Here is a 26,964-nt window from a genome sequence, read left to right as displayed (position 1 = left end):
ATCGATTGGACAAAATGTTGCCATCTTGATTTTTTTTTTACCTAATCCCTCCTCCCGATATTCTTGTTTCTGTTGTGGCCCGCCAGCGGCCTGCACGGATCGTGGCTGATCCCGACAAGGAGGAGGTTGGTGTGGTGTTGCGCCAGCAGCCTGCGCAGCCGGCGTTCGCGTCGGGCAGCAAGGAGGCCGAAGAGGATGTGGTGCCAGAGGCAGAGACTCATCCAGGGCCTTCAGAACCTCCAGAGGCTCCTTCCAGTGGAGAGAGCGAAATGGAGGAGCCTCTCCTCAATGCTCGAGTACGCAGGGCTGCCAAAAGGCAGGAGTGGCTACTCAGAAGGAGGAGGTCTCCTCGAGAGTAAGGCTTGAGGATAATTGGCCACTCCCTTAGCCTATTTAAGTCACACACCGTTAGTAAGTTTCTTGCTGGAAACAACTTGTAATTATCATCAGAGCATTTTTGGAAAAGTCTTATCGTATCTTGTTTTCTGGGCTGGTTGCCAACCTTTGCCGGACTTTGGTTTATTCTTGCTATTTAATAAATTTGATAAGGACCATTAGTGAGTGTCAATATCCTCGGGAATCCAGAGCTGGGGCAGAACAGTTTCAGGGATGCCCAGGAAGTAGATAGACAAAGTGAAGCACACAGTAATTATAATGGTGTGATTGAAGCGCTGCCTATTTTTTATGCGGGCCCCAAAGAGTTTCGATCCCTCTGCCACCTTGAAAGAAAATATTGCAACCACGCCAAGCTTTACAACAGAAATGTGCAACCATTTTACAGGGGTTGCATGCCAAAAGTGGACAGGAACAGAGCAAAAAGTAACTTTGCTTCCCTTTAATTAAATAGCTCATAGAATTATTTCCCAGGCAGTCTTCCTTTCTATCACTTGACAAATCACAGTTAAACACAGCTTGTTTTCACTCTCTTTAGCACATCTATTGGAGGCCTCACAGCAGGGTTTCCTAATCTTAGCCACTTTAAGAGATGTGGCCTTCAACTCCCAAAACCTATGGCTGGCTGGGGAATTCTGGGAGTTGAAGTCCATGCCTCTTAAAGTGACCAAGTTGGGAAAACCCCAGTTTATAGCAAAAGAAAACACAACCATTACAGTGATTTTTGCTGTGAAATTTTGGTTGGTTTTTGACTACCCCAGTCTTCGAAGATCAGGGCTCAGCAACTTAACCATTAGGACAGCGCTGAAATGCACTTACCTTCGCTACCGGTTCGGAAATGTGAGTGTGCGAGCCTCTTCTGCGCATGTGCAGGGCCGTCTGGTCAAAAACGGACGTAATGACGTCCCAGCGGGTAGGTGGAACCTCCCGCCTCCAGCCCTACCGGTTCGCACAAGCCAGATAGATCCGGCCAGATTTCACCACTGCATTAGGATCAGTGGTGGGATTCAAGTAATTTAACAATTGTTTCTCTGCCCTAATGATTTCTACCAACAACCAGTTTGCCAAACTGCTCAGAAAGTTAACAACCAGTTCTCCCGAAGTGGTGCGAACCGGCTGAATCCCACCACTGATTAGGATTGCTAGCTTGATGGCACAATTCCCAGGCTCTGGGGCAGAGGAATGTCTCCCCCTCTGTAAATAAATTTCTTTCATTACAGGTGCTCCACCTCTTACTTTTGTTTTCATGGCCCGCCTTTCGATCTCGTTGATGCACTTCTTGACGATGAAGGGGACGCCATCAGAGCCGGTGTGGGAAGCCTGAGCAAAGTCTCGCCCAAAGAGCTGCAGTTTGCCTTGAAGCTTCTTGTGTCCGCACTGAATGGCCAGGGTCTCCAGGCATTTCTTGTGGCAGGCTAAGTAACACTGGAGAAGAGGAGGGTGGAAGTGAAACAGCTGTACAGTTAGGGAGTTTGTGCAGTTCCAGAAAGAGCCACTGGGTGGTAATATGTCATTAACAAGAGGGGTTGCTTTTTTTAGGTAGCATTTCTCAAGGCAGGTTGGGGAATTGTGGAAGTTGGAAGTCCATCCAGCTGAGATTGAGAAACACTGTAATACAGGTAGTCCTTTACTTTTAACCAGGGGTGAAATGTAAAATCTGTTACTACTGGTTCTGTGGGTGTGGCTTGGGGGGGGTTAATGTGACTGGGTGGGCGTGGCCAACTTTTTTTTAAAAAAAAAGTTTTCAAAGCATTTTTTCTAATGCTTTGAAAAGCCTCTCTGACGATCCCAGATGAGTTCCTGATCGGCCTCTCTGCCAATCAGGGAACTCAGCTGGGATCGTCAGAGACTTTTCAAAGCATTTTTTTTACCACCTCTTCAGCCAAGAGGTTGCAGAAAAAAATGCTTTGAAAAGCCTCTGATGATCCCAGCTGAGCCGCGCAATCATCAGAGGCTTTTTTTTTTACTTTTAAAATCATTTTTTCATCGGAAGAGGTTGTAGAAAAAATGCTTTTAAAAGTAAAAAAAAAAAAAAAAGCCTCTGATGATCGTGCGACTCAGCTGGGCATGGGGTGTGTGTGTGTGGGGGGGGGGCAGGGATTTTTGCTACCCAGTTCTCCGAACCACCCGCTGCCATTGCTACCAGATTGGGCGATCCGGTCTGAACCGGGAGCATTTCACCCCTGGTTTCAACCATTCGTCTAGTGATCGTTCAAAGTTACAATGGCACCAGAGGTGGTATTCAGCAGGTTCTGACCAATTCTGGAGAACCGGGAGCAGAAATTTTGAGTAGTTCGGAGAACTACCACCTCTGAGTGGCCCTGCCCCCATCTATTCTCTGCCTCCCGAGTCCCAGCTGATCGGGAGGAAATGGAGATTTTACAGTATCCTTCCCCTGCCACACCCACCAAACCAAGCCAAGCCACGCCCACAGAACCAGTAGTAAAAAAAAATTAAATCCCACCACTGAATGGCACTGAAAAAAGTAACACTTACGACTCTTGCAGCATCCCATGATCAAAAATTGGACACTTGGCAACTGGCATGAATTTATGACGGTTGCAGTGTCCCAGGGTCATATGATCACCTTTTGTGAAAGCCAGATTAAGTTTACAACGGTGTTACTAATTTAACAACCGCAGTGATTCACTTAACAAATGTGGCAAAAAAAAGGTTGTAAAATGGGACAATGTTCACTTAACAAGTGCCTTGCTCAGCAACAGAAATTTTGCTCACTATGCTACAGTATAGTGTAAAGTTTTATATGCACTGAGGAATCAAAAAAATTATGTGACTTGCTTTATTGCAATATTTGCTTTAGGGCAATGGTCTGGAATCAAATTTGTAATACAGATAGTCCTTGACTTACGTTCACAATTGAGCACAAAATTTCTACTGCCAAGTGAGACAGTTGTTAAATGAATTTTCTCCCATTTTACTCTTTCTTGCCACAATTGTTAAAGTGAATTGCTGCAGTTTTTAAATTAGGAACATGGTTGTTATGTGAATCTGGCTATCCCCCCATTAACTTTGCTTGCCAGAAGGTCACAAAAGGTGATCACATGACCACTGTCATAAATGTGAGCCAGCTGCCAAGTGACTGAATTTTGATCACGTGACCATGGAGATGCTACAACGGTCATAAGGACTCCCTGAGTCCTTTGGGAGAATGGCGGCATATAAATATCCAATAAATAAATGATCATAAGTGTGAAAAATGGTCATAAGTCGAGGACTACCTGTATTTCCGAGGCGTGCCTGTACTTTTTGTACTGCCTCCCCTTTGCCCATCCTACCTCTTCACATTCAGCTCCCTGGAAGTAAACGTAGCTGTTGCACTCCCGGCATTTCGAGGGTGTCCGCAGCTTCCTCAGCCGGTGGGTTTGGGCAGCTCTGGACAAGCTGATATGCCGGAAAGGGCCGGTGGGCGTAGAGATTCCTGGAGTCATTTCATTAATACCTGGTAACCAGAAATTTAAAAAAAAAAAGGCAAAGACTGAAACACCAACCAAATCTGCTGTTTATTATTAGATTTATTGTTAAATATTTTTATCCTGCCTTTATTATTATTTTTTTCATAAGTAGCTTAAGTCGGCAAACATACCCAATGCTCCTTTCTCGTCCTATTTTCCCTACAATAGCAACAACCCTTTGAGGTGGATCAGGCTGAAAGAGAGTGACTGGCCCCAAATCACCCAGTTGGCTTTCATCTGTAAGGTGGGACTAGAACTCACAGTCGCCTGGTTTCTAGGTAAACACCTTAAGCACTACACCAAACTGGCTCAGTTGCATCTCTCAGTCATGGCAACTTGAAAACAGGTGAACCTCTTCTCCCAGAATTCCCCAGCCACCCATGGAGAAGGTCCTTTCCCACTCTATGATCCTATGCATACGGTAACACGGCATCAAAGTTGCTTTTTGTTCCGTTTCCTTTCTTTTTATCTGATTACACGAATCTGGAGGGGGAGGGGCCAAATGAACTAAAAATTACAGTTGTATACAACGCACAACATTCCAGGACAAAATGTAGAACCATAAAAACAAAAGGAAATGTAGGATTTAGGCTTTCCCCCCCCGGCCCTGAACCTTGGAAGAAAAACAGAGGACCCGCCAGCTCCATCCCAGTGTTTCTCAATCTTAGCAACTTTGTAAGTTGGGTGAACTGGAAGTTGAAGTCCACCAATCTTAAAAGTTGCTAAGATTGAGAAACACTGCTCCAGCTTCTAGTTGTGGATCTTATGCCCATTTTACTGATTTTCCCCTTAAGTCCCTCCTCCACCAGCAGGGGTCTCCAACCTTGACAACTTTATGACTTGTGCGCTGGCTGAAGAATTCTGGGAGTTGAAGTCCATAAGTTTAAAGTTGCCAAGGTTGGAGATCCCTGCTCTACAGGGAGGAATTTTACCACTAGTTTGTATTGTTCCATTACAGAGGTGCTATTCAGCAAGTTCTGACCAGTTCTGGAGAACCGGTAGTGGAAATTTTGAGTAGTTCAGAGAACCAGTAAATACCACCTCTGACTGGCCCTGCCCCCATCTATTCTCTGCCTCCCGAGTCCCAGCTGATCAGGAGGAAATGGGGATTTTGCAGTATCCTTCCCCTGGAGTGGAGTGGGAATGGAGATTTTACAGTATCCTTCCCCAGCCACGCCCACCAAGCCATGCCACGCCCACCAAGCCATGCCACACCCACAGAACCGGTAGTAAAAAAATTTGAATCCCACCACTGTTCCACTAATACATACTCTGTTCAAAGGAAGGTGAATTCTCATCAGGATCATCTTTAGGGGACAGCGATCCATTTGAAGGCATCTGAGGAAACTCACCTAACCAAGAGAAAGCCTCAGTTTTAGATATTATCAAATTAGATCCCAGACAGCAGAATAAGGAAACCATAAAGATGTCAAAATCAGTCCTATCTAGGGGTCAACATGTGGCACAGGGGGAAAAAAAGGGAGAGCTTGACCATCATACCACAGTGTGTGGTTTCTGGATTACACCTTGCAAGAATTCCACCCCCCCCATCCCCACCCCAAATATTCAAGCTTGGGCTTTTGAGATTTGCCATAAGGAAAACTCCATAGTCTGGAAAAATCTTGGGAGTTTTGGAAGACCCAGAAAGTTGAAATATGTAGAATCTGGCTGAATTTCCAGATTTTGTCTCAACCACAAAACTTATTGGTGGTTTTAGGTCAAATGCCCTCTTTTGAGTGTAGCCTACCTTCAACTCAAAATGTCTTCTTGAGTGATTGAAGGGTAGAAACCAGTGGTGGGTTCCTCCTGGTTCGGTCCGGTTCATCCAAGCCGGTAGCGTTGACGATCTGACGTCACCGAACCGGTTCTCCCCCCGCCCTCCCACTCCCCACCCACCCCACGTTATTCTTACTTTTTATTTGGTCCCACCCCCAATCTATTGCTGCCTCCTGAGTCCCAGCTGATGACTAGAGGGAAAAAAACTGTTTAAATTCTTGCTGTGGGGCTTCAAAGGGCCGTCCTACAGCTGATCAGTGTTAAAAGCAAACAAATGAGTTGGGTCGTAAGTGCGAGGACTGGTCGTAAGTGCGAGGACCTTCCAGAAATGACTCTGACCAGCTAGCCATGCCTACCTAGTCACATGACCTCCAAGCCACACCCACAAAATAAGCCACGCCCACAGAACCGGTAGTAAAAAAATTTAGAACCCACCCCTGGTAGAAACCAGGGGTGGGTTGCCCCCGGTTCGCACCGGTTCTATGGAACCAGTAGTAAAACTGGCGGGAGGCTCCGCCCATCAACCCCGATGTCATCCAAATGCTTCTGCGCATGCGCAGAAGAGCGCACACGTGGCCCCACTGCGAACTGCTGGTAAAGGTAAGTAGAACCCACCCCTGGTAGAAACAAGTTGTTTTACTAAAGCTCCCTGAATTTAATGACTCTTTCAATAGCAGCCAACGTGGGAGCGGGTGCATTGATCAAATATAAATTGAATGAATGAATGAATAAGAAGGAACGAATATATTGATGCAGGTACATAAGGGCATCTTATTAGATTCTTTTCAGCTCAGATCCTAATGGAACTTGCACAATCCGTAGGTCAGAAGAGGGGAAGATACCTGGGCTTGTGGTAGGGGATTCCAGACTGTCCTTGGTCTCTGTGATGGCTGTTGGCCATGATTTGTGTGCCTGGTGACCTCGCCCACCTAAGGAGCCAATGACAAGGCAGATTTCATTCCTGCATGCGGAGAGTCAGACAAGAGGTTGGGCCTTTGCAATGCTGACCGGCTCTTTGAAACAGGAAAAGCATCTCCCAGTCAGGCACTTTGCCAATATAGCTGGGTCTCAGTTAGTGCAGCTAGAGAATCTCATGAAGGGGTTGCATTATTTTGACCTGCACTACAGATCGTCCTCGGCTTATGACCACAATTGAGCCCAAAATTTCCATCGCTAAGCAAGACAATTCTTAAGTGAGTTTTGCCCCATTTGCCACAGTTGTTAAGCAAATCGCTGTGGTTGTTAAGAGAATTTGCAGTCGTTAAGCGAATCTGGCTTCTCACCTAACAACCAGCTTGTTTATAGTCATGGAAATTCTGGTTGCAACTGTGGTCGTAGGTTGAGGACTACCTGAGCCTTCCTTTCAAGCAGCTCCTATTGCTTCTGACTACTTCTGAGATCAGGCAAGAGCTTTCTCCAGTAATGAGTGATAATGAATCTTTGAGTCAGAGGGAAACCCCCAGCGTGAAATTACTTGTTCCTGTTGCAGATCCCGTTTCTGTCTCCACAGTCTCCGTTTCTAGTCACTGCTGGTCTCTGAGTTTCTTCCAGGTGACCAAAAGTAACAGATGTTCCTTGCCTGGAGCTGGAGGGTAATGCTGGCAGAATAAGATATGGGAGGAATACTATTCGAATCCTGGAACAGTTAAAGATAATCTAAACCAGGCTCAGTCATGAATAGAATAACAGAGTTGGAAGGGACCTTGGAGGTCTTCTAGTCCAACCCCCTGCTTAGGCAGGAAACCCTACACCACTTTAGACAAATGGTTATCCAACATCTTCTTAAAAAATTCCAGTGTTGGAGCATTCACAACTTCTGGAGGCAAGTTGTTCCACTGATTAATTGTTCTAACTGTCAGGAAATTTCTCCTTAGTTCTAAGTTGCTTCTCTCCTTGATTAGTTTCCACCCATTGCTTCTTATTCTACCCTCAGGTGCTTTGGAGAATAGTGTGACCCCCTCTTCTTTGTGGCTGCCCCTGAGATATCAGAACACTGCTATCATGTCACCCCATGAGCTGGGGACAAGTTGACAGTGATCTCATGGGGACCTGGCTGAAAAAAGGATGCTGCCAGATCACATTTGTGCTGTGGTTAGATCCTAAAAGGGAGCCTGGCCACATAACAGCAGGAGCTGCTTTGAGAAGAGGTTTAGCTACCTGTGTCTATCTCCTTCCAAGCAACTTATGCAGAGACACAGGAGGGCCAGTTACAACCCTTTGAAGATGTCTATGGAGATTCTCAGTCATCCAAGTCATGGTTGTCCCACAGCTCCTTTTTCAAAACGCAACTGGACTTTCTTTGTTTTTGACCCAGAACAACAACAAAAACCAAGAAAGTCCGGTTGCCTTTTGAAAAAGCACCTTTGGGGCAACCTTTTGAAGACATATATTTTTAAAAGCACGGAGCACGTACATTAAATAAATAAATGCATATGTATAGGAACCAAGTTCTTTTCTTTCTTTCTTTTAAATTTGCAGGATGAAATGAGGAATGGGCCTCAAGACTTAAAAAAAGGTTTGCAGCCATGTGTCTGGGGAAATGTGGACAGAAGATTGGATTATTTATATTGATATTGTTTCCTGATTGCTTATTTGTACCCTATGACTATCATTAAGTGTTGTACCTTATGATTCTTGACGAATGTATCTTGTCTTTTTATGTACACTGAGAGCATATGCACCAAAGACAAATTCCTTGTGTGTCCAATCACACTCGGCCAATAAAGAATTCTATTCTATTCTATTATCATTAGAAGATCTTCAAGATCCCTTCTGAGCCTACAGTTCTAAGACATGGGAACGCTGCAGTGGTCTGTCTAATGCAGCCTCCGATGTTTAGGATCAAATTTACAAATACCTCTTGCAGGGCATGAAGGAGCCCAGTGTTTCTTCCTAGTATCTCTGCCTACCATCTTTTTTTTAAACTATCTGAGACATATGTCTTTTGAAAGCCTTTCCCACAAATGAATTGTGACCCCCCAACCCAAAGTAGTTTGAATCAAGCAGCATTTAAGTAAATGAATAAATGCAGCAAATAAATAAATGCAGCAAATAAATAAATGCAGCAAATAAATGCAGCAAATAAATAAAGCACATACATACATACATACATACATACATACATACATACATACATACATAAAAAAACCAGAACCTATTGTTTTTACAGAAACTCTAGAAGATATGCTAGCCTGTGAAGAAACTACATTGTATATATTTCTAATCTCATGAGCTAGGATGAAGTTTGAGAATTATACGTAGGAAGGCCTCTGCTATACTAGAAACCAGTCTTAACCAGAATTTATTGATATGTTAGTTACTCTAGAAACAACCCCTAGGAATTAGGACCATAAAAGGTAATTTGTGGGGGGGTGATAGAAGTAGAGTAATGGGAGATGATATCGGTGGCGGAGAAATGTATTCACTTTTAGATGCTTCGGATAGGTTGTAATGGCATGAGTACTAAACCAATTTGGAAAAGGTAGGGGTAAATTTGCAACTTCAATAGGGAATATAAAGAAAACATAGTGATGATTTAAGGCAGAAGTCTCCAACCCTGGCAACTTTAAGCCTGGTGGACTTCAACTCCCAGAATTCCCCAGCCAGCTGGCTGGGGAATTCTGGGAGTTGAAGTCCACCAGGCTTAAAGTTGCCAAGGTTGGAGACCCGTGATTTAAGGTGTGTCCACTGTACCTGCGTGGGCATGGTGCACCCTCTTTGCAAAATAGTAAATAAAAGTACTATTGTTTTCTCTTGGGAGTTTTGGCTGATGGTGATTGTTTATTTCAAAACTAGGCAATGAATCCCATGCACACACATACATACATGTTTTGCATTTGGAAGCAAATTCATACCAAATTTACTGAAAATTCTGCAAGGGAGGAATCAGAATGGTGTACCTGGAAGCCAAGTCCTGCTGGAGATGTTATCCATGCTACAAAATCAAGGGGTCATACAGTATATGGGTGGTAAGGGCACAGAAATCCCGCTTCCGCAGAAAAGTTAGGCTGTCTCCTCACCTCGTTTTTCAAGCTGGGTGGGCCGGTTCTGAGGATCTCGACCTGCGGCTGTGTCACCCTCGGAGGCTGCTCCATCTTTACTGGAGGTGTCAGAGCTACTCGTTCCTGTGAATTCACTAATACTGCAGCTGCCTTTTCTTGCCCGAGTCATCGGAGAGCTGTTGAAGAGGGAATATTTCTACAAGTTTGTCACTACGTTCAAACTCCTGTATCTTCCTCATTTAATCTTTCCTTACCCTTTGTACCTCTCTTCTAACCATTCATACCATTTATTCCATACCATGTAGTACTCTGTTTCTCTCTCATCTTGTATTTCTTTTGTGAGTTTATCCGTCTCTGCGCACTCTAAAACTTTTCTTATCACGTTTTGCTCTGAGGGTATATCGTTATTCTTCCAATTTTGTGCATATGTTATTCTCGCTGCTGTTGTGATATGTATAATTAAATATTGTATTTTTTTTGTCATAACAAACTTGTAGAAATGGAAATGACACATGATGCATGATTGTAATTTAGTATCCTGATATATTAATATGTATAAATAAATAATAGAACTATATGTATAGATAAGGGTAAATTGAAGTAAGGGAGCAAAATGGATATATAAGAAATGAATACTGATGTGGAAATGTTGTAAAGAAGAAAATTGTAAAAAAAAAATTGTTTTAAAAAATTGTTTAATAAAAATTATTTTAAAAAAAGAAAAGAAGAGGGAATACAGGTAGTCCTCAACTTATGACCGGTCACTTAACAACCGTTCAAAGTTACACTGGACACCCTCCCCCCCAAAAGGGAACCTGGAACCCAGATTTAAAGTTCTGATGGCTGCCTGCCCCAGGTTCATGTGACCGCATCTTTGATAAGCGGTGATTAGTCTGCATTCATGGCTTGTTTGCAGTGCCTTATGGTCACATGACCACCAATTTCAATAGTTTGTGCTGGAAGCTGGGTTTACTTCCTGTTTCCAACAAAAGAGACCCCACCCATTGTAGATACAGGTAGTCTTATAACTATTAGTTTTGTCACCATTCAAAATTCCAATGGAACAGAAAAATGTGACTTATGACCAGCATCCTCATGGTCACAGGATCAAAATTTGGGCACTTGGCAACTGGCATGTATGTATTTAGGACAGTTGCATTGTCCTGAGGTCATGTGATCACCATTCGTAACTTTCCCAGTGGGTTTCCGACAGGCAACGTCAATGGGGAAAGCCAGATTCGCTTAACAACCACACAATTCATTTAACAACTGCAACGATTCACTTAATCATGAGATAAAGGCTGCAAAATGGGGCAATACTCAGTAACTGCCTCGCTTAGCAACAGAAATTTTATGCTCAACTGTGATCATAAGTCGAGGACTGCCTGTATGCTTAACAACCAGTGTTAATTTAAGGACTACTGCATTTGCTTTATGACCACTGTGTTTGCTTAATGGCCGCATCAAAAAATGCTGTAAAATTGGGTTGATCACATGGGTGCCTCAGCTAATGACAGTCATGACATACAATGGAAATTCTACGTGTCGTTACTGTCATAAATCGAGAATATCTGTATTGCAAAAGAACTGAACGGAAGTAAAGATAATCCCTTGATAAGACATCCCATCAATCCAGCTTTAGCAAACCCATCTATTAGCAACCATTCTCAGTGAATGATTCCCCCTTTGAGGTCAGAACAATAAATTTCATGTGGCCAGGACAAAACCTTTGAGTCAGTTCAAGTTAAAACTCTAGAAACACAGTTAATATATCTATAGGGACCGTATGTCCTTTATTACAAGGAACAATCCCTTATTTCAGAAAGCGGCCCTTTAGATTAATTTAATTTTTCAAAAATTCACTTTTGCCCTTTGTTTTGGTCATTCAACTTTTTACTGTAGAAATGGCAGTCTTTCACATTCATGTGAAAAAATACGAAAACTGAATTATCATTCTATTTACATATCCTGATTGATTGTAGATATTTTTATTAGAATATGCATCTAGGTAAAGCCGTTGAATTTTCCTTTGTTAAGCAAAGTTATAAATAATGACATTTTTTAAATCCCTATGAACCTCTTTCAGATTTGCCCCTTTCTCAAATTGGTCCTTTATTTTTTCCCCCCCAAAAAATATGGGCACTGTAATTATAGCCCATATGAAGCAATCATTTACAATTTCTACCATATTAAATATTATTAATACCTTAGCAATTTTTGTAAAGGCCCTGGGAGCTATACCATCCCCTGGTCCATGTCTATATGCTATACAGGAATAATTTGGGGGGGGGGGTAGGAAGCAGTCCTGATTTCAGAGAGGTTGGTTGGCAAACAGTTTGAAGGGATAACTCCAATTCCCATAACCCTTTGGGGATGCCATTTGGAATTCTGGAAGTTGTGCTTCCAACACCTCTGGGTGTTGAAAGGCTGTTCAAAACAGAGGCCACCAGGATGTATTAGGATTTGTCCTAATGACAAATGACCATTCGCATTAGTGCCAAACCCTACCAATTGTTGGTTGACACGTAGGGCTCAAAATCATACTGTGTCTCAGGTTCGTCTCCCCGCTGCAACCGCTTGACGTGAGAGGCATACTGTTGCCCGGGATCATAGAGTTTGCTGCTCTCGCACAACGTCTGAAAATAGACAGGCAGTGGGGCTGTCTGCATGTGCATGATTTGATAGAAGGAAATGGTAGCCTGGAATCCGGAAGTCAAAGAAAACAGGAGAAACATGTTAGCGAAAAGGATGAAATATATGAATGAAGTCATGGGGAAAACCTATCTGTGTAGTTGCTAAAAGTCAACCCCAACTTATATATTATCAGTCATCAATAGGAGTAAAACATCTCCAGTGTGGGCATCACAAGACCAAAACCCACAAAAAACCCACTACCAGAATTCTGCACAAAAACTTTTGTGACAATCTTAGCTCCCACTTGGACACAAACTAAGTTTCTAGTTCTGATGGCAACAAACGTGTCTGCCACCAAGTCATAGCCCCATAGAAAGCAGAACTCCGAGGCAGGCAGATTCCTCAAAGAAGAGTTTTATTGGAGATATCATATTGGCACAAACTGGTGAAAACCGACTCTGAAAGTTCCCGCGGTTTTCATCTAATTAAAAAGTGAAAGTTTCCCCTTTCCCCAAACCATTAGTCACATTGTCCAATCAAGGTGCTGGACGGTTGCTTGGTTACTTCACCCCTCCTTCCTCCAGCCACCTATTGGAATGTCCTAGGTTCCCATAGGAAACTATTTTGTTTTGGCTACAACCCCCCCCACCCCACCAACTAACTATGTTCCCCCTCTCTACCCGTTCTTTGCATTCTGGCAACCCTGAAGCCTCCAAAATGGCCCCAGCCAGGTTCACTTCAGAGTTGACAGTGTCCTTCAAAGAACACGGCTCAGAGTGAGCTTGCTTGCAGCTTCTTCTTAAGGACCAAAGGACTGAACCATGTCGGTGGGATGGCCCAGCCAAACTCACCGACTTTATGACTTGGTCGCTCTGCTTGACCACCTCATGGAGTTGCCGAAGTGCTGTTACTTTGGTGTCCTCCAACTCCTGCTTCTGGGTGTTGGCATCTGCGATGCAGGTCCGGTATGTTGCCATGGCTTCTTCGGCCTGAATTGGCAAAGAGGCAGAATCAGCAAAGGACACGGAAAACGGCTAACAAGGATAGATGGATTCAGCATTAAACTCCCCCACAAGGACATAATTTCTGTGCCTCAGGAAGAACATGGCTCAAAATGGTGGAATGAGATGGCATTTCACCCAAGAATCTCTGTTTTAATTAGTTTCTCCCTTTCAATGTCCAAGATTTCCGGTCCCCAAATCTTCTATTTTGGGATTCTTGTAAACATGTCTGGAATCTGAGACTAAGATGAAGGTTATTTTTACTAAATGGCTTCTATTTTGCAGATACAAATAGTTACAAAACACTTGGAAGGCTAGTTGGTGAAGCTGATTCTACGCCTCCTCAAGATAGTTTCTTAGTTTATCTCTTGGGAGGTGGCAGACTGATATACTTCCAAATAATTATAGGGGGCAGACATCCCCTTATACTTTTTAATTTCTAAGAAACCATCTTGGTCCAAATGTATTATTGGAGATAAGGATTAGCTTTAAGACCAAAGCTTGCTTTAATATACTTATCATATTAAAGTATATTAAATTATTAAAGTAAGAGGAAGTTGGTGTCAAGATTGACAGACAAATAGATATAAGAGGAAGTGTGTCTGGTGTGCATCAAGATAGATTGAAGCTTGCTTTGGTATATATATATACTTAAAATAAGAGGAAGTATGATGTCTGCTGAACAGCAAGATGCCAGTCCTTTAAAAATAAGTTTTCATATTGATACTATAGAGTTTATCAACAGATTACACTGGGGAGGAAGTACCTATAACAGGAGTGTCCAAACTTGGCAACTTTAAGACCTGTTGACTTCAACTCCCAGAATTTCCCAGCCAGGCACCCCTGGTCTATAGCCATCCACTTGTCGCAGAAAACTGGGCCAGATATTAGACAAACAATTTTAAGCTGCTTGGTTATTTCCAACTTGTGCAGAAGCCAGGGAGAAATAGAGAATTCTGATCCATTCTGGGAACTGAGTGCCATCTTTCCTTTTGTAGTTGCTGTTTGGACTTTGAAAGCCCCAGCCTTTGAAGCAGGGATAATCCCAGAGTGCGATGATAAAATGTCAAGATGGTTGCCAGGATGGTGTGATCAAACACGAGCCTGCTTTATGTGTGGTGATGTGCATTAAAACCACACCATCATGAGTGCCACACCCTTTGGATGCCCCTGCTTTGAAGACTCTTAATAGCAACAGCATGTAGACCTATTTACAGCCCTCTCTAAGCAGTGTACAGAGGCAATATATTGCCCCCAACAATTTAGATCCGTGATGGTGAATCTATGGCACGTGTGCCACAGGTGGCACGCAGAGCCATGTCACCTGGCATGCCAGCTCAGCCTCTCTAGGAGTCTCTGGAGGCTGGGGACAACAAAAAATGTCACTTCCTGTCCAACCAGAAGTTGGGAAATGGGCCGTTTCAGGCCTCCAGAGGGCCTCCAGAGGGGTGGGGAAGGCTGTTTCCACCCTCCCCAGATGCATAGAGAGGATCTGGAGCCAGGTGAGAAAGAAAAATGGGCCTACCGGGCCATTGCGTGCCAGAAGCGGGGGGGGGGGATTGCGCACGCATGCATGGGGCAGGGCTTATAGAATTATGGGTGTGGGCATGCACGCACGCGAACCTCCCCTGCCCCCCCCCCCTTCCTGGCACACGATGGCAAAAAAGTGAGCCATCACTGATCTAGATCCTCATTTTACCGACCTCGGAAGGATGAAAGGCTGAGTGAACCGTGAGCCAGTGAGAATCGAACTGCCGGACTGCTGGCAACTGACAGTCAGTTGAAGTAGCCTGCAGTACTTAAACATGTCACTAGAAGGCAAAATCATGACACTGTGTTTCACTTACTTTGTCCATGCTATGCAGGGCCATTCACTGGAAAAAGCAACGGTGGCTGGATACTATCACACTAGCTGACTCTCTGGCTGCTATCACACTCTGGATACTATCACACTTTTCCTGACACCATTCCAGAGCATAGAGAAACTCAAAGAAATAGTGCAAGATCGGAAGAGGTGAAGAGACCTGGCCTATAAAATTGTCAAGAGTCGAACTCAACTGAATGGATAACATCACCATCAACAGATCAAGAGAGATCAAGAAAACATGATTCCAAGTGCAAGGTCAGCACCACACAAAGTTCACAACAAATCCACCCCAACCTCAAGGTTGACTCAGCCTTCCATCCTTTCGAGGTAGGTAAAATGAGGACCCGGTTTGTGGGGGCAATAAGCTGACTTTGTATAAAAAAGAACCCTGCTTAGGGGGACCCCGAAAGCCCTACTAAGCAGGTATATACAAAAGTATGAAGGCTATTGCTTAACACATTTTAAGCCGCCCTGAGTCTCTGGAAAAGGGCGGCATATAAATTGAACCAATAAATAAACAATAAATAAATAACATTCCAACATTCCAGGTTCTGTTGAACTTTATCTACCCACCTTGTTCCGGGCATCTTCTTCCAGCCGTCTCTTCTTGTCCAAGTTCTTCAAGGTGGCCGAGCTGTTGCTAGACACCAGCTGATCCTCTTCTGCTTTGGCCATCACATGCCGGGCCTTTTCACAGTCCTCCGAGCGTTGCATGTACATCTGCTTGGCCTTGCGCAAGTTGTTCTCGGCCTCTTGCTAAAGCGGGAAACGCAAAGCATCATCCCTCTTGGTTTTCTCCTTGCAAACATTTCGTCGCCAGACTAAGCAACGGCATCAGTGCCTACATGAGCAAGTGTTGGTCTTTGAAGAAAACTTAATGAAATTTGTGGATGGCCATGGGGAAAGAGGGGAAGAGGTGCTGCCTAAGAAACCATCGGATAAGAGAGACAGGAGCCACCATTGGCTTAAGGGCCAGAGAAGGAAACTTAATGGATCATCAATTATAAGTGGTGAAAAGTTTATTCCTTTCAGACTTGATTCTGTCAATGTAGCCTTACAATAAAGTAGAGTTAGCTCATCTATAGGTAGTCCTCGACTTATGACCACAATTGAAGGGAAAATTTCTGTTGCTAAGCAAGACAGTTGTTGTGAGTTTTGCCCCATTTAATGACCTTTCTTGCCACAGTTAAGTGAATCACTGCCACTGTTAAGTTAATAACACGGTTGTTAAGCGAACCTGACAGACTTTGCCTGTCAAGAAGGTCACAAAAGGTGGCCACGTGTCTCGGAGACACTGAAACCGTCATAAATACATGCCGATTGTCCGAATTTTGATCCGGTGATCATGGGGATACTGCAATAGTCGTAAGTGTGGAAAACAGTCATAAATCACTTATTTCAAAGCCGTTGTAACTTCAAACAGTCACTAAATGAATGGTTATAAGTCGAGGACTACCTGTAGTCATATCTCTTGTCTGCTTTACCTGGGCGGGTTAACCCTTCCCAATTCCTCCCACTACAGCGATTCTTTATTTTTTTATTTACTGGGGTTTCTATGCTGTTCCAGTCCAATATCACAGTTGAATCTTGAACGTCTACATTGGGTTTTATTCCGTTTTGGCAGGTAAGTATACAGGCAGGCTTCACAACTGGGACTGGCAACTCCATTGCTAAGCACCGCGGTCAATAAGTGGAAAATCAACAAGCTTATGATGTCACTTCCCATTTGGTCATTAAGCAAATCACCATGGTCGTTCAGCAAAACATCACGAGATCGCAGCTTACAAATTTACTGCCAGGTTTTCCATCAACTCTGCTTGTTACCAGCCAGTTGTGAAGCTTGCTAATGATGACTTAGCTGGCAAAGATTGGTCACAAAGCTGGTTTTTTAAAAATTTTCTAATGTGGAAAATGTGTGGCACTGTGACACCAACAGTAATACTGGCTGCGGTTTCCTCACCTCCGCTGTTTGTTTTTTAATTTTTAAAATTTGTGTGCATGTGCTTCTTAAACGGCCAAAATTCTATGAGCAGGAGTGTCCGAGGGATGTGGTAAAAAAAGAAGCCACGAGGGTGGACATGAGCATCGTGACTTCTTTGACCAGAACCTGGGGACACCCCTGCAAACATACCTGAGGTTTATGAAACTGCTATAACCTCTGGGCTGAGCAAACCCATAACCCTACAGTGCTCCCCAAGAGCATCTCACCAGCTTCCTCTGGGCTCGGTGCCACTGTTCCTTAATCTCCTTCCGCCGCTTTTCATGCTCGAGGCGCCTCAGGGACAGAGGCTGAGGAAGAAAAAGAAGAAAACTGGGTCAGCTTGATTGCTAGAGGAAAGAAAATGGTTACATACAGAAGACCTGGATAGTCCAGGAACTAAGGGCCAAGCCCTAACTCTAACCTAAGGCCAACATACTCCTGTTTGATTAGAACTGGGGTGTCAAACTCAAGGCCCTTATATCTGGCCAGTCTGGAAATAGCAAAGGACTGGCCCGCAGTGCCTCTGGCACAGTGGTGAAATCCAAATTTTTTTACTACTGGTTCTGTGGGCGTGGCTTGGTGGGCGTGGTGTGGCTTGGTGGGCATGGCAGGGAAAGGATACTGCAAAATCTCCATTCCCACCGCACTCCAGGGGAATGATATTGCAAAATCCCCATTCCCACACCATTCTGGGGCCAGCCAGAGGTGGTATTTGCCGGTTCTCCAAACTGCTCAAAATTTCCGTTACCGGTTCTCCAGAACCTGTCAGAACCTGCTAGATTTCACCCCTGCTCTGGCAGCCAAAACGGGGTGCAGAGGAGGGGGGACCATGCGCCCCCCTCACACCCGATTTTCAGCCTGGATGGCCTCCTGGAACACTCTGCCAGCCAAAATGGGGCATAAGGTGACTGCACACGGGGTCCCCATGCCCCATTTTCAGCCTGGACAACCTCCTGCAGCACTCTGCCAGCCAAAATGGTGGGTGGGGGCCGCGCAAACCACCCCCCGTACCCCATTTTGGCCAGCAAAGTGCTGCAGGAGGTTGGCCGTCCCATCTCCCACTCACCCCTCCAGCTGGCCCACGGAGGAAAACTATAATGCTGATCTGGCCCTCGAAGAAATCCAGTTTGACACCCCTGGGTCAGAATAATATTTCCTTGATTAGAATAGCAGAGTTGGAAGGGATCTTGTAGGTCATTTAGTCAACACCCACCCACCCACCCAAGCAAGAGACTCTATGCCATTTTTGACAGATGGCAGTCCAGTCTCTTCTTGAAAGCTTCCAGTGATGAAGCTCCCACAACTTCTGAAGGCAACCTCTGTTCCATTGGTTGATTGTTCTCACTGTCAGAAAATTTCTCCTTATTTCTAGGTTGAATCTCTCCTTGATCAGTTTCCATCCATTTGTTTGGACAAAGAATAGCTATGGGCCAAGACTTAGAGCTGACTGCCCTATCTGTGTTGCTTACAAAAGGTTCTGGGAATCACCAATTGCACAAAAATTTGTGATTAACACCAAGATTAACATTAGACTAACAATCAAGAAGCAAACAATACCCCAGTAAAGGAAACTGTCAAGTAAGCTAACAATAAACAACAGTCCAACATAGGAACCACTAAAAGCACTCCTACCAGCGCTGACAGGGCAAGTCATTAGTATATAAAATGGGAACAAACCCCATTCCCTACTAGCCCTGATGATATTACTTAATTTGGTAATGAAACATCTACAAGAAAATGACCAAACTCAGAGAGCACCAAGGACCCCATAGCACAAAAATTTAGCAGCAAAATTCAGCAGCTTTCAGTGATGTGATGTTTTCCACTTCTTGATTTAAAAAAAAAAGAGAGAGAAAAGGAGCTGCATATTCTTCACCCCTCAGAAAGGAGTCCTTTTTGCTCCTCCTCTGGGGATATTACTATTAGTGTTGGTATTACACTTAATATTGTAGAGTGGGGTCTCCAGACTTGGTAACTTTAAAACTTGTGGACTTCAACTCTCAGAATACCTCAGCCAGTTATTCTGAAGTCCACAAGACCTAAAGTTGCCAAGTTTGGAGATCCCTGTAGAGACAAATTTGTACAGCAGTTTTCTGCAGAAGTGATTGACTCAGATACTGCTTATTATTTACTGGTTGGATGTATACCCTGCCATTTCCTCAGGTGTCCAAGGGGGCAGAGTTTTGCACTACATCATTCTATTTAGAATCTTTCTATGATTCTATGCTTTCCCTCACAACAACCCTGTGAGGTAGGATGACCCAATGTCATTGGTTCAACTTCCCCCAGGGAGCTTCTGCAGCAGGGGAGATCAGAAGCTGAGGCTTCCCAGTTGCGGTCACCATATCTACAGCTACAACTGCAGGTGGTCCCCAACTTACAACGGGGAAGCCAGATTCACTTAACAACCGTGTTACAAATTTAACAATTGCAGTGATTCATCTAACAGCTGCAGCAAGAATTGTTGTAAAATGGAGTTTTATGTAACAATTGTCTCATTCACGAACAGAAATGTCGGGCTCATTTCTGGTCACAAGTCAAGGACCTCCTTTATAGCACGCTCTGGGGGCTTACAAAAGAAGGACCCCCCAACGCCAACCCCAATTTTGCCATGGTCTTCTTTTTACCTGCATATAGGTTTCGGTTCGCAAAGTGGTGGCCGCTTGCAGGCAGTTGAGACTGTGTTCCATGTCTTGCTCCAGGGACAGAGAGTAGATGGAGAGGAACGGCATGGAGGGCTGAGGAGAAAATCATAGGAATTCATTCATATCCAAAGGAAGAGCAGCTCAAGCACTCTGGATCAGGGGTCTCCAACCTTGGCAACTTTAAGACTTGTGGACTTCAACTCCCAGAGTTCCTCAGCAAGCTTTTCAAAAGGTAGCTCAACTTTCTTAGTTTTTTCCCCTTGAAACCATTTCACTTCTCATCCATGAAACCTTTTCAGTTCTAACTGAATGCTGGGGAATTTATATCTACAGTATTTTCTTTGCAGTTGCACAGCCATTTGCACTCTGATTCAGGTGACTCTACAGATAATCCCCCCTCCCCAGCTGTCCACAATGACTCTCCGAAAGAGTGCTAATGATCAGAGGACTACAAAGAATATTAATCCTTCCTTTCCCCACCATTCAGTTAGAATTGAAGAAGCTACTAGGATGAGAAGCGAAATGTTTTCAAGGAAAAAAACCTCAAGAAAGTCGAGTTGCCTTTTGGAAAAGCACCTCTGGAACAATCTTGGAGGGCTGATTATGTGCCCAGGCTTGGAGTATTGAGTATGTGGAAAGTTATCTGTTTCTTGGTTATCTTAACATCTATGGATCATATTTTTATTGGCTGATGTATGCATTTAATTTTCAGTATTGTGATTGCAATTCATTTTCTAATTGATTTTATGATTGCCCACCATCCAGAGTCACTTGATTGAGATGGGCAGCCATACACATTGAAAAAAATAAAATAAAATATGCAATAAAATAACTAGGGAGCCAGAAGGCAAATTCCAGACTTCTATTCCCATCTACTACTCAGGAAATCCAAATAGAATGAATAAATTGTATACATCAGGGGTAGGCAACTGTGGCCCTTTTATAACCTGTGGACTTCAACTCCCAGAATTCCTGAGACAGCCAAGCTGGCTCAGGAATTCTGGGAGTTGAAGTCCACAGGTCATAAAGGGGCCATATTTGCCCACCGCTGGTATACATCATGCTCATGTCACTCTGAGTTTACCTCTTGAGTGACGGTTTGCTTGCAGGTGTTCACTATCTTCTGAAGTCCTTTGGAAAACTCGATTTCTGAGGAGAAAAAAATGAAGGACAAAAAAATACTGATGTAATCCATGTTAGGTTTTGTTGACATTAAAAAGCAAGCGTTCAGAGATTTCTGCCATGGCATTGAGAATTGAAGAATCCTAATTTTTCTCTCCAGATTTCTGGAGAGCAAGATGGAGCTAGAAGCAGAACATTTCTGAATGTACAGGTGCTTTGACCACTAGGCTAGGGCATGGAGAGCCTGATCTGCATGCAGAAAGTTCCACATTTATTCTTGGGTATTTCAAGGTAGGGCAGGGAAAGATTCAGGCTCCAAAATGCTAACAAATCATTACCATGTTTCCCTGAAAATAAGAAACATTACCATGTTTCCCTGTCTTATATTTTTTTGAACCCCAAAATAAGCGCTTGGCCTTATTTTCGGGGAGATCTTATTATTTTGGGGTGTGTGGAGCAAGATGGGGCTCCTCTTGCCATCTTACCTGATTTCCAACTCTCTGTTTAAAATATTTTCAGGGAGGGCTTATTTTGGGGGGAGGCTTATTTTAGCACATGCGCTCAAAAGCCCGATTGGTCTTATTATCAGAGGATGTCTTATTTTCATGGAAACAGGGTACTTGCGAAGGTAAACTATAGCCTGGCAAAAGGCAGATGATAAAAATCAGCTTTTGGTACACAGGAAGTTGCAGTATAGCTGCTGGAATGTATAGTTTAAAAGATTAGGTATGGGTGTCCTTGACTTACAACCATTCGTTTTGTGACCGTATGAAGTTAACAACGGCACTGAAAAAAGTAACTTATCACTATTTTTCACACAACTGTTGCAGCATCCACATGGTTAAAATTTGAATGCTTGGCAACTGGCATGTATTTATGATGGTTGCATGTGACCATGAGGTCCTGGGTTCATGTAATCCAGTGGTGAAATCCCCCTGGTTCTATCAGGCTCGCCGAACCGGTAGCACTGGCAGCGGGAGGCTCCGCCCACCTGCCGGGACATCATTATGGCCTGTTTTTTTACCATCTGTGCATGCACAGAAGATTCTGCGCATGTGCAGAAGAGGCGAACCGGTACCAAAGGTAAGTGGATTTCACCGCTGATGTAATCCCTTTTGTGACCTTTTGACAAGCGAAGTCAATGGGGAAGCCAGATTCACTTAACAAACTATGTTACTAGCTTAACAACCGCAGTGGTTCACTTAACAACTGCAGGAAGAAAGGTTGTGAAATGGGGCAAAGGACATTTAATATCTGTCTTGCTTAGCAACAGAAATGTTGGGCTCAATTGTGGTTGTAAGTCAAGGAGTACCTGTAGACAGTGGTGGGACTCAGCCAGTTCGCACCACTTCGGGAGAACCGGTTGTTAACTTTCTGAGCAGTTTGGTGAACTGGTTGTTGGAAGAAATCATTAGGACAGAGAACCGGTTGTTAAATTATTTGAATCCCACCACTGCCTGTAGACAATACTGGATTAGATCGAAAAGGTACAATGTTGGTTAGCTTGAAGGCCACCGTCTCTTAAGGATTGAGGGCCAAAAGCAAGTGGGGCCAGGACCTATAAGGGAAAGTTTCAAGGCTGAAGTGAAAGAGTAGCTGATGGGAGAAGATTAGAAACGAATATTATATTCCTTTATTTATACAGGTCGTCCTTGACTTGTGGTTGTTCAAAATCATGATGGACCCTGGAAAAGGGACTTATAACTTGGTTTCAAAGTTCAGTGTTGGTGACCTTGCGGTCACATTACTGCAATTTTTGAGGATTTTGCTGGGAAAGCAGAGTTTACTTCCAGTTTCCAGCATCAATGGCCCCACAGCAAACAATGGGTTCATTTAACGACTGCAGTGATTTCTTTAGCATTGCAGCGTTTGCTTAATAATCAACACAAAGAAGATTGTAAATCGAGTCCAGTCAAATGGTGACCCACTTTACGACCGTCACAACTTATGACTCTAATAATTGCAGGGCTCAGTTACAATCATAACTCAAGGACTACCTGTATTTTAATTTTGGAATGCAGGTAATCCTTGATTTCTGACCACAAGTGAGTCCAAAATTTCCACTGCTAGGCAAGACAGTTGTTAAGTGAATGTGGCTCCATTTTAGGGACTTTCCCCCCCACTGTTGTTAAGTGAATCACTGCAATTATTTAGTTACTGACACAGTTGTTAAGTGAATCTGGCTTCCCCACAGACTTTTTCTGTCAGAAGATCACAAAAGGTGAACACATGACCCCAGGACTTTGCAACTGTCATAAAGACCCTTGATAGTACAGGGGTTTAGTGCACCCTGTTATTAACACAGCTGCCTGCAATTTCTGCTGGTTCGAATCTCTCCAAGGCTCAAGGTTGACTCAGCCTTCCATCCTTTCTAAGGTAGGTGAAATAAGGACCCAGTTTGTGGGTGCAATAAGCTGACTTTGTATAAAATATACAAAAGAATGAAGGCTATTGCTTAACGCATTGTAAGCCACCCTGAGTCTCCGGAGAAGGGCGGCATATAAATCAAATTAAAAAAAAAAAAAAAATACATGCCAGTTGCCAAGCCTATGAATTTTGATCACATGGCCATAGGGGGATGTTGCAAAGAAGTCGTAAGTGTGGAAAATGGTCATAAGTGCCTTTTTTCAGTGCCATCGTATCTTTGGATGGCCACTAAATGAATGGTTGTAAGTCGAGAACTACCTATACTGGTAATTATTAGGGTTTCTTTGATCATTAGTTTTATAAAACAACATAGAATAATGTAGACCAGGGGTGACAAACTTGATTTCATTGAGGGCCGCATCAGGGTTGTGTTTGACCTTGGGGAGGGGGGGCGTGGCCAGGTGGGCATGGCCAGCTCAACATCACTCGTGTCAGGAGTGCCTGTGGTCGCTTGAGTGCTCTGCCAGCGAAAACAGGCTCCCGAGCTCAGTTTTTGGCTGCGACAACCTCCTGCAACCCGCTGCCAGCGAAAACTGAGCGCTGTTTTAGCTGGCGGAGGCACTGTGGGACGGTCCTTCACTGTTTCCAGGTGGGCCCTGCGGGCCAGATCTAAGCACCCCGTGGGCCGGATCCAGCCCACGGATCTTGAGTTTGACACCCCTGATTGACTGCAGACTTTGGCACCACAGATACTTTATTTTATTATTTTATTAATTTGATCTCCATAGGACTCAGGGCGGCTCACAATAATTAAAATCAAACCAGATAAAAACATATTAAAATACAAATTAAACGTATGTTAAAACTCATTAAAATACAAACCCCATCAGTCCAGGCTGGGCGATTTAAACAGCCACTTATCCCCCCCAAGGCACAGAATCAACTTAGCTATTCCCCTTCAAGGTCAGCTCACCCAGAACCGTCCTCTTCTCCATATAGTAGATAAGATCCTTCATGTACTTGGAGATGTTCTTGGCATACTTGAGGGCAAAGTCTACCCCTCCATCACACTTCTGAAGGAGCACGTTCACCTCTTCAACTGACAGGCGTGCTGCATCGCATGAAAAGTAGCAAATGAGTGATCTTCATCTTATCCTTTTGGTTGCCAGAATCTAATTTTGCGCAGCCCTAAAAATAGGCTAATTTCATATACTCTTCAGCCAATGTCAAAAGCAAACCTTTCTGAAATTGATAAAAGGCTGATTACATCAACATTCTCTTGTCATGCAGCGGTTTCCAAATACCACAAACAGCATTGTAATGCAACAGTTGCTTTTGTAATGTTTAATGGTGTGAGCACTGATGCAGAGCAAGGAAGAAGAATGCAAAGAAAACCTGAGCTCCAAAATGCAAAATATCGGAGAGAACTTTCTGCACAGCTGAGTTGTAGCATTTCCTATCCAGCCTTGAGCCAGCCCCAAACCATTGCACCATGAAATTTGCTGCCTTCCATGGTAATGGTTGATGTATCTTAACACATTTTAATTGCCTTTGGGTAGCATCAGAGTAAGGATGAAAAGTTTGCTTCCACACTGACACAGCCAAAGATAATTCAGGCTCATGTTTCACTCATGAGCTAAAAATGGGATGAAATTGATATTATGGAAACAGAGCAGAATTAAAGAGGTTGCCAGGACAAGCGTGTGCAATAATTAGGAGCATGAGAAAGAATTTGAATTCTTTTTCTTCTAGGTATGATGGGTAAGCAGTTGGAGAAAAAAACATGGGACTTTCTTTTATATATGATAACAGCAAGAAACCTTTCTGCATGTACAGAAATGGAAAGATCTGCAGATCCTCGTAATGGAGATTGGCTGAGATAGTGAAACTAACTACTTTAATTAAAGAAAAGACTGCCTCGCTTTGTTTCTATCTGGAAACCTATTTTTGGATTCTATGTGTCAACTCGCAAAGCCTCCCTGGCCTGCTCTCGAGTTGCCATAGGCAAGGGGGATGGGAAAACGGGAAGCAGCACGGCCGCCAAAAACAAAAGCACATTCCAGAAATATCTCTCTCAAGACTGTCTCCCATGGTTACCCACAGCGGCCGGAGGGAAGTGATCTCTATAACCCATGAAATTGCTCTGTTGGCGAATGTGACTGATGACACACCCTGGGGGGAGGGGGGGAAACAGGGTCAAAATTGGGTCGCAAATTACATAGGATCAGAGTTGGCTTCAATTGGAATGTGCCGACATGAAGCTTCCAATAAATGACTGGATTTCTTTGGAAGCTTGGCTCAAGACTCATGATTTAATTAGGGCAACCGTCAGAATCCTGACACTTTGCTTGAGACACAAAGAAATGCTATATTAATTTTGGGATTTGACAATTAGACTTGTTTAGCATTATAGAAATATTGGGTGCTACTCAATTTCAGATCAAAAGGTTAATTTATTTTATGTTTGTAATTATTGAAAAAAGCCGGAAGTTATTCTTTTTTTATTTTCCTTTTTCCTCTTTTTTCCCCTTTTTCTATTTTTCCTTTCTTAAATATATTTTATTCTTTATAGAAATTTAATCACCTATATTTTTTTTAAAAAAGAGAAAGCATCAGATTCAGAATGATATCAACATTATTTGTCTATGTGGCATAAATGCAGAACTCTACACAATTCATGAGAAGCTAGTAAGGGAACAAAAATCATAGTAAAAGATGGTTCTTACCTGAACTGAAATCTTCCTTACCATGCAGCACATCTTCCGGTCCCAAACTTGTAATGCCCCCATATAGATTTTCCACCGACTACAAGTAAGGGGAAAAAAAGGTTACCCTCAGAGCCTTTAAGGACACCTCTATGATGTCAGCTTTCTTATTTTGTCCTTGCCAAAGTTTTCCCTTTTTATGGAGACAAATTGCCTTAGTTCTCTTATTCCATTAGAAAATCATCATCATCATTTAACAACCCCATAATCCCTTGCAGGGTATGGGCAACTGAATGGAGCTAGCAGAGCGTTTAATGGCCAGATGCCCTTCCTGTCGCCAATGCGGAGTTTTGTTCAGCAGATATATTCTCATTGCACCCAGAGACAGAGAAATATTTGCCTCTATCTAGGATCAAACTCACAGCCTCCTGATTGTGAGGCGAGAGCTCCACCTCTAGGCCATCGCACCACTCTGCCTCCACTAGAAAATGACATAGCTAAAAAAAGTGAATGAAATAAAAGGACATGATTTCTTTGTTCGCCCTATCCTTCTGAAATAATTTATACTGAAAGATATAAGGGACCCTAAAATCCATTAGCAGGATGAGTACATTAGAAATCATACATTCGTTTTATTTTTAATTAGTGTATAGTGACACATGCTACGGTGTTCTATAGCTTTTAGTTCCTTAAGTCCCAGAACCAGTCTTTCAAATTCCAAGCGGTTGCCATGGTGGTATTGCCAATTACAGAGCAAAACATTCTTGTAGGGCAAGACGGTTGAAGATGATTAAAGAGGAGGCCTACACTACTTTGGAGACCTCTCTTCTAAAAAACTGAGTGGGTGGATCTTCTATCTTCTAGCCTTTTTTATTTGCAGGAGCTACAGCATCAAAAATGGGACTTTTGGTTGTACCTCAACCAGCAAGATCTATTCCCTGAGCTGAAGGTCACTGATGGTGCTTTAAGAAAGGTGAAAAAAACAGAATAACAGGTTGG

At 43.4% G+C, this 26,964-nt stretch overlaps 1 protein-coding gene and 1 long non-coding RNA gene across 4 annotated transcripts in view; one reads left to right on the top strand and one right to left on the bottom strand.

Moving 5' to 3' along the window:
- ARHGAP45 (Rho GTPase activating protein 45) overlaps positions 1 to 26,964 on the bottom strand; it is a 74,090-nt gene that overhangs the window by 6,531 nt on the left and 40,595 nt on the right. For 2 of the 3 annotated variants that reach the window (XM_034437665.3, XM_034437667.2), the window contains exons 6-18: positions 25,987 to 26,065; positions 24,234 to 24,371; positions 20,856 to 20,920; positions 19,754 to 19,864; positions 17,354 to 17,434; positions 15,719 to 15,901; positions 13,129 to 13,266; positions 12,152 to 12,342; positions 9,662 to 9,819; positions 6,485 to 6,571; positions 5,138 to 5,218; positions 3,690 to 3,853; positions 1,630 to 1,818 (exon numbers count right to left, since the gene is read on the bottom strand). In XM_034437665.3, coding sequence (XP_034293556.2) covers positions 1,630 to 1,818; positions 3,690 to 3,853; positions 5,138 to 5,218; positions 6,485 to 6,571; positions 9,662 to 9,819; positions 12,152 to 12,342; positions 13,129 to 13,266; positions 15,719 to 15,901; positions 17,354 to 17,434; positions 19,754 to 19,864; positions 20,856 to 20,920; positions 24,234 to 24,371; positions 25,987 to 26,065 — 1,665 coding nt within the window. The remainder of the gene's footprint in view (positions 1 to 1,629; positions 1,819 to 3,689; positions 3,854 to 5,137; positions 5,219 to 6,484; positions 6,572 to 9,661; positions 9,820 to 12,151; positions 12,343 to 13,128; positions 13,267 to 15,718; positions 15,902 to 17,353; positions 17,435 to 19,753; positions 19,865 to 20,855; positions 20,921 to 24,233; positions 24,372 to 25,986; positions 26,066 to 26,964) is intronic. The other variant, XM_087894228.1, reaches the window with a different exon arrangement.
- LOC132712567 (uncharacterized) lies at positions 1,612 to 8,378 on the top strand. Its single transcript, XR_009623197.2, has 2 exons — positions 1,612 to 4,144; positions 8,121 to 8,378. It is a non-coding gene; the product is annotated as an uncharacterized LOC132712567 (long non-coding RNA).

Source organism: Pantherophis guttatus, chromosome 1 (genome assembly GCF_059756535.1).
Source record: "Pantherophis guttatus breed Tessera chromosome 1, ASM5975653v1, whole genome shotgun sequence".
In the NCBI taxonomy this organism is placed as follows: domain Eukaryota; kingdom Metazoa; phylum Chordata; class Lepidosauria; order Squamata; family Colubridae; genus Pantherophis; species Pantherophis guttatus.
The sequence above is the reverse complement of the archived record's forward strand: the minus strand, read 5'-3'. Positions and strand labels throughout refer to the sequence as shown.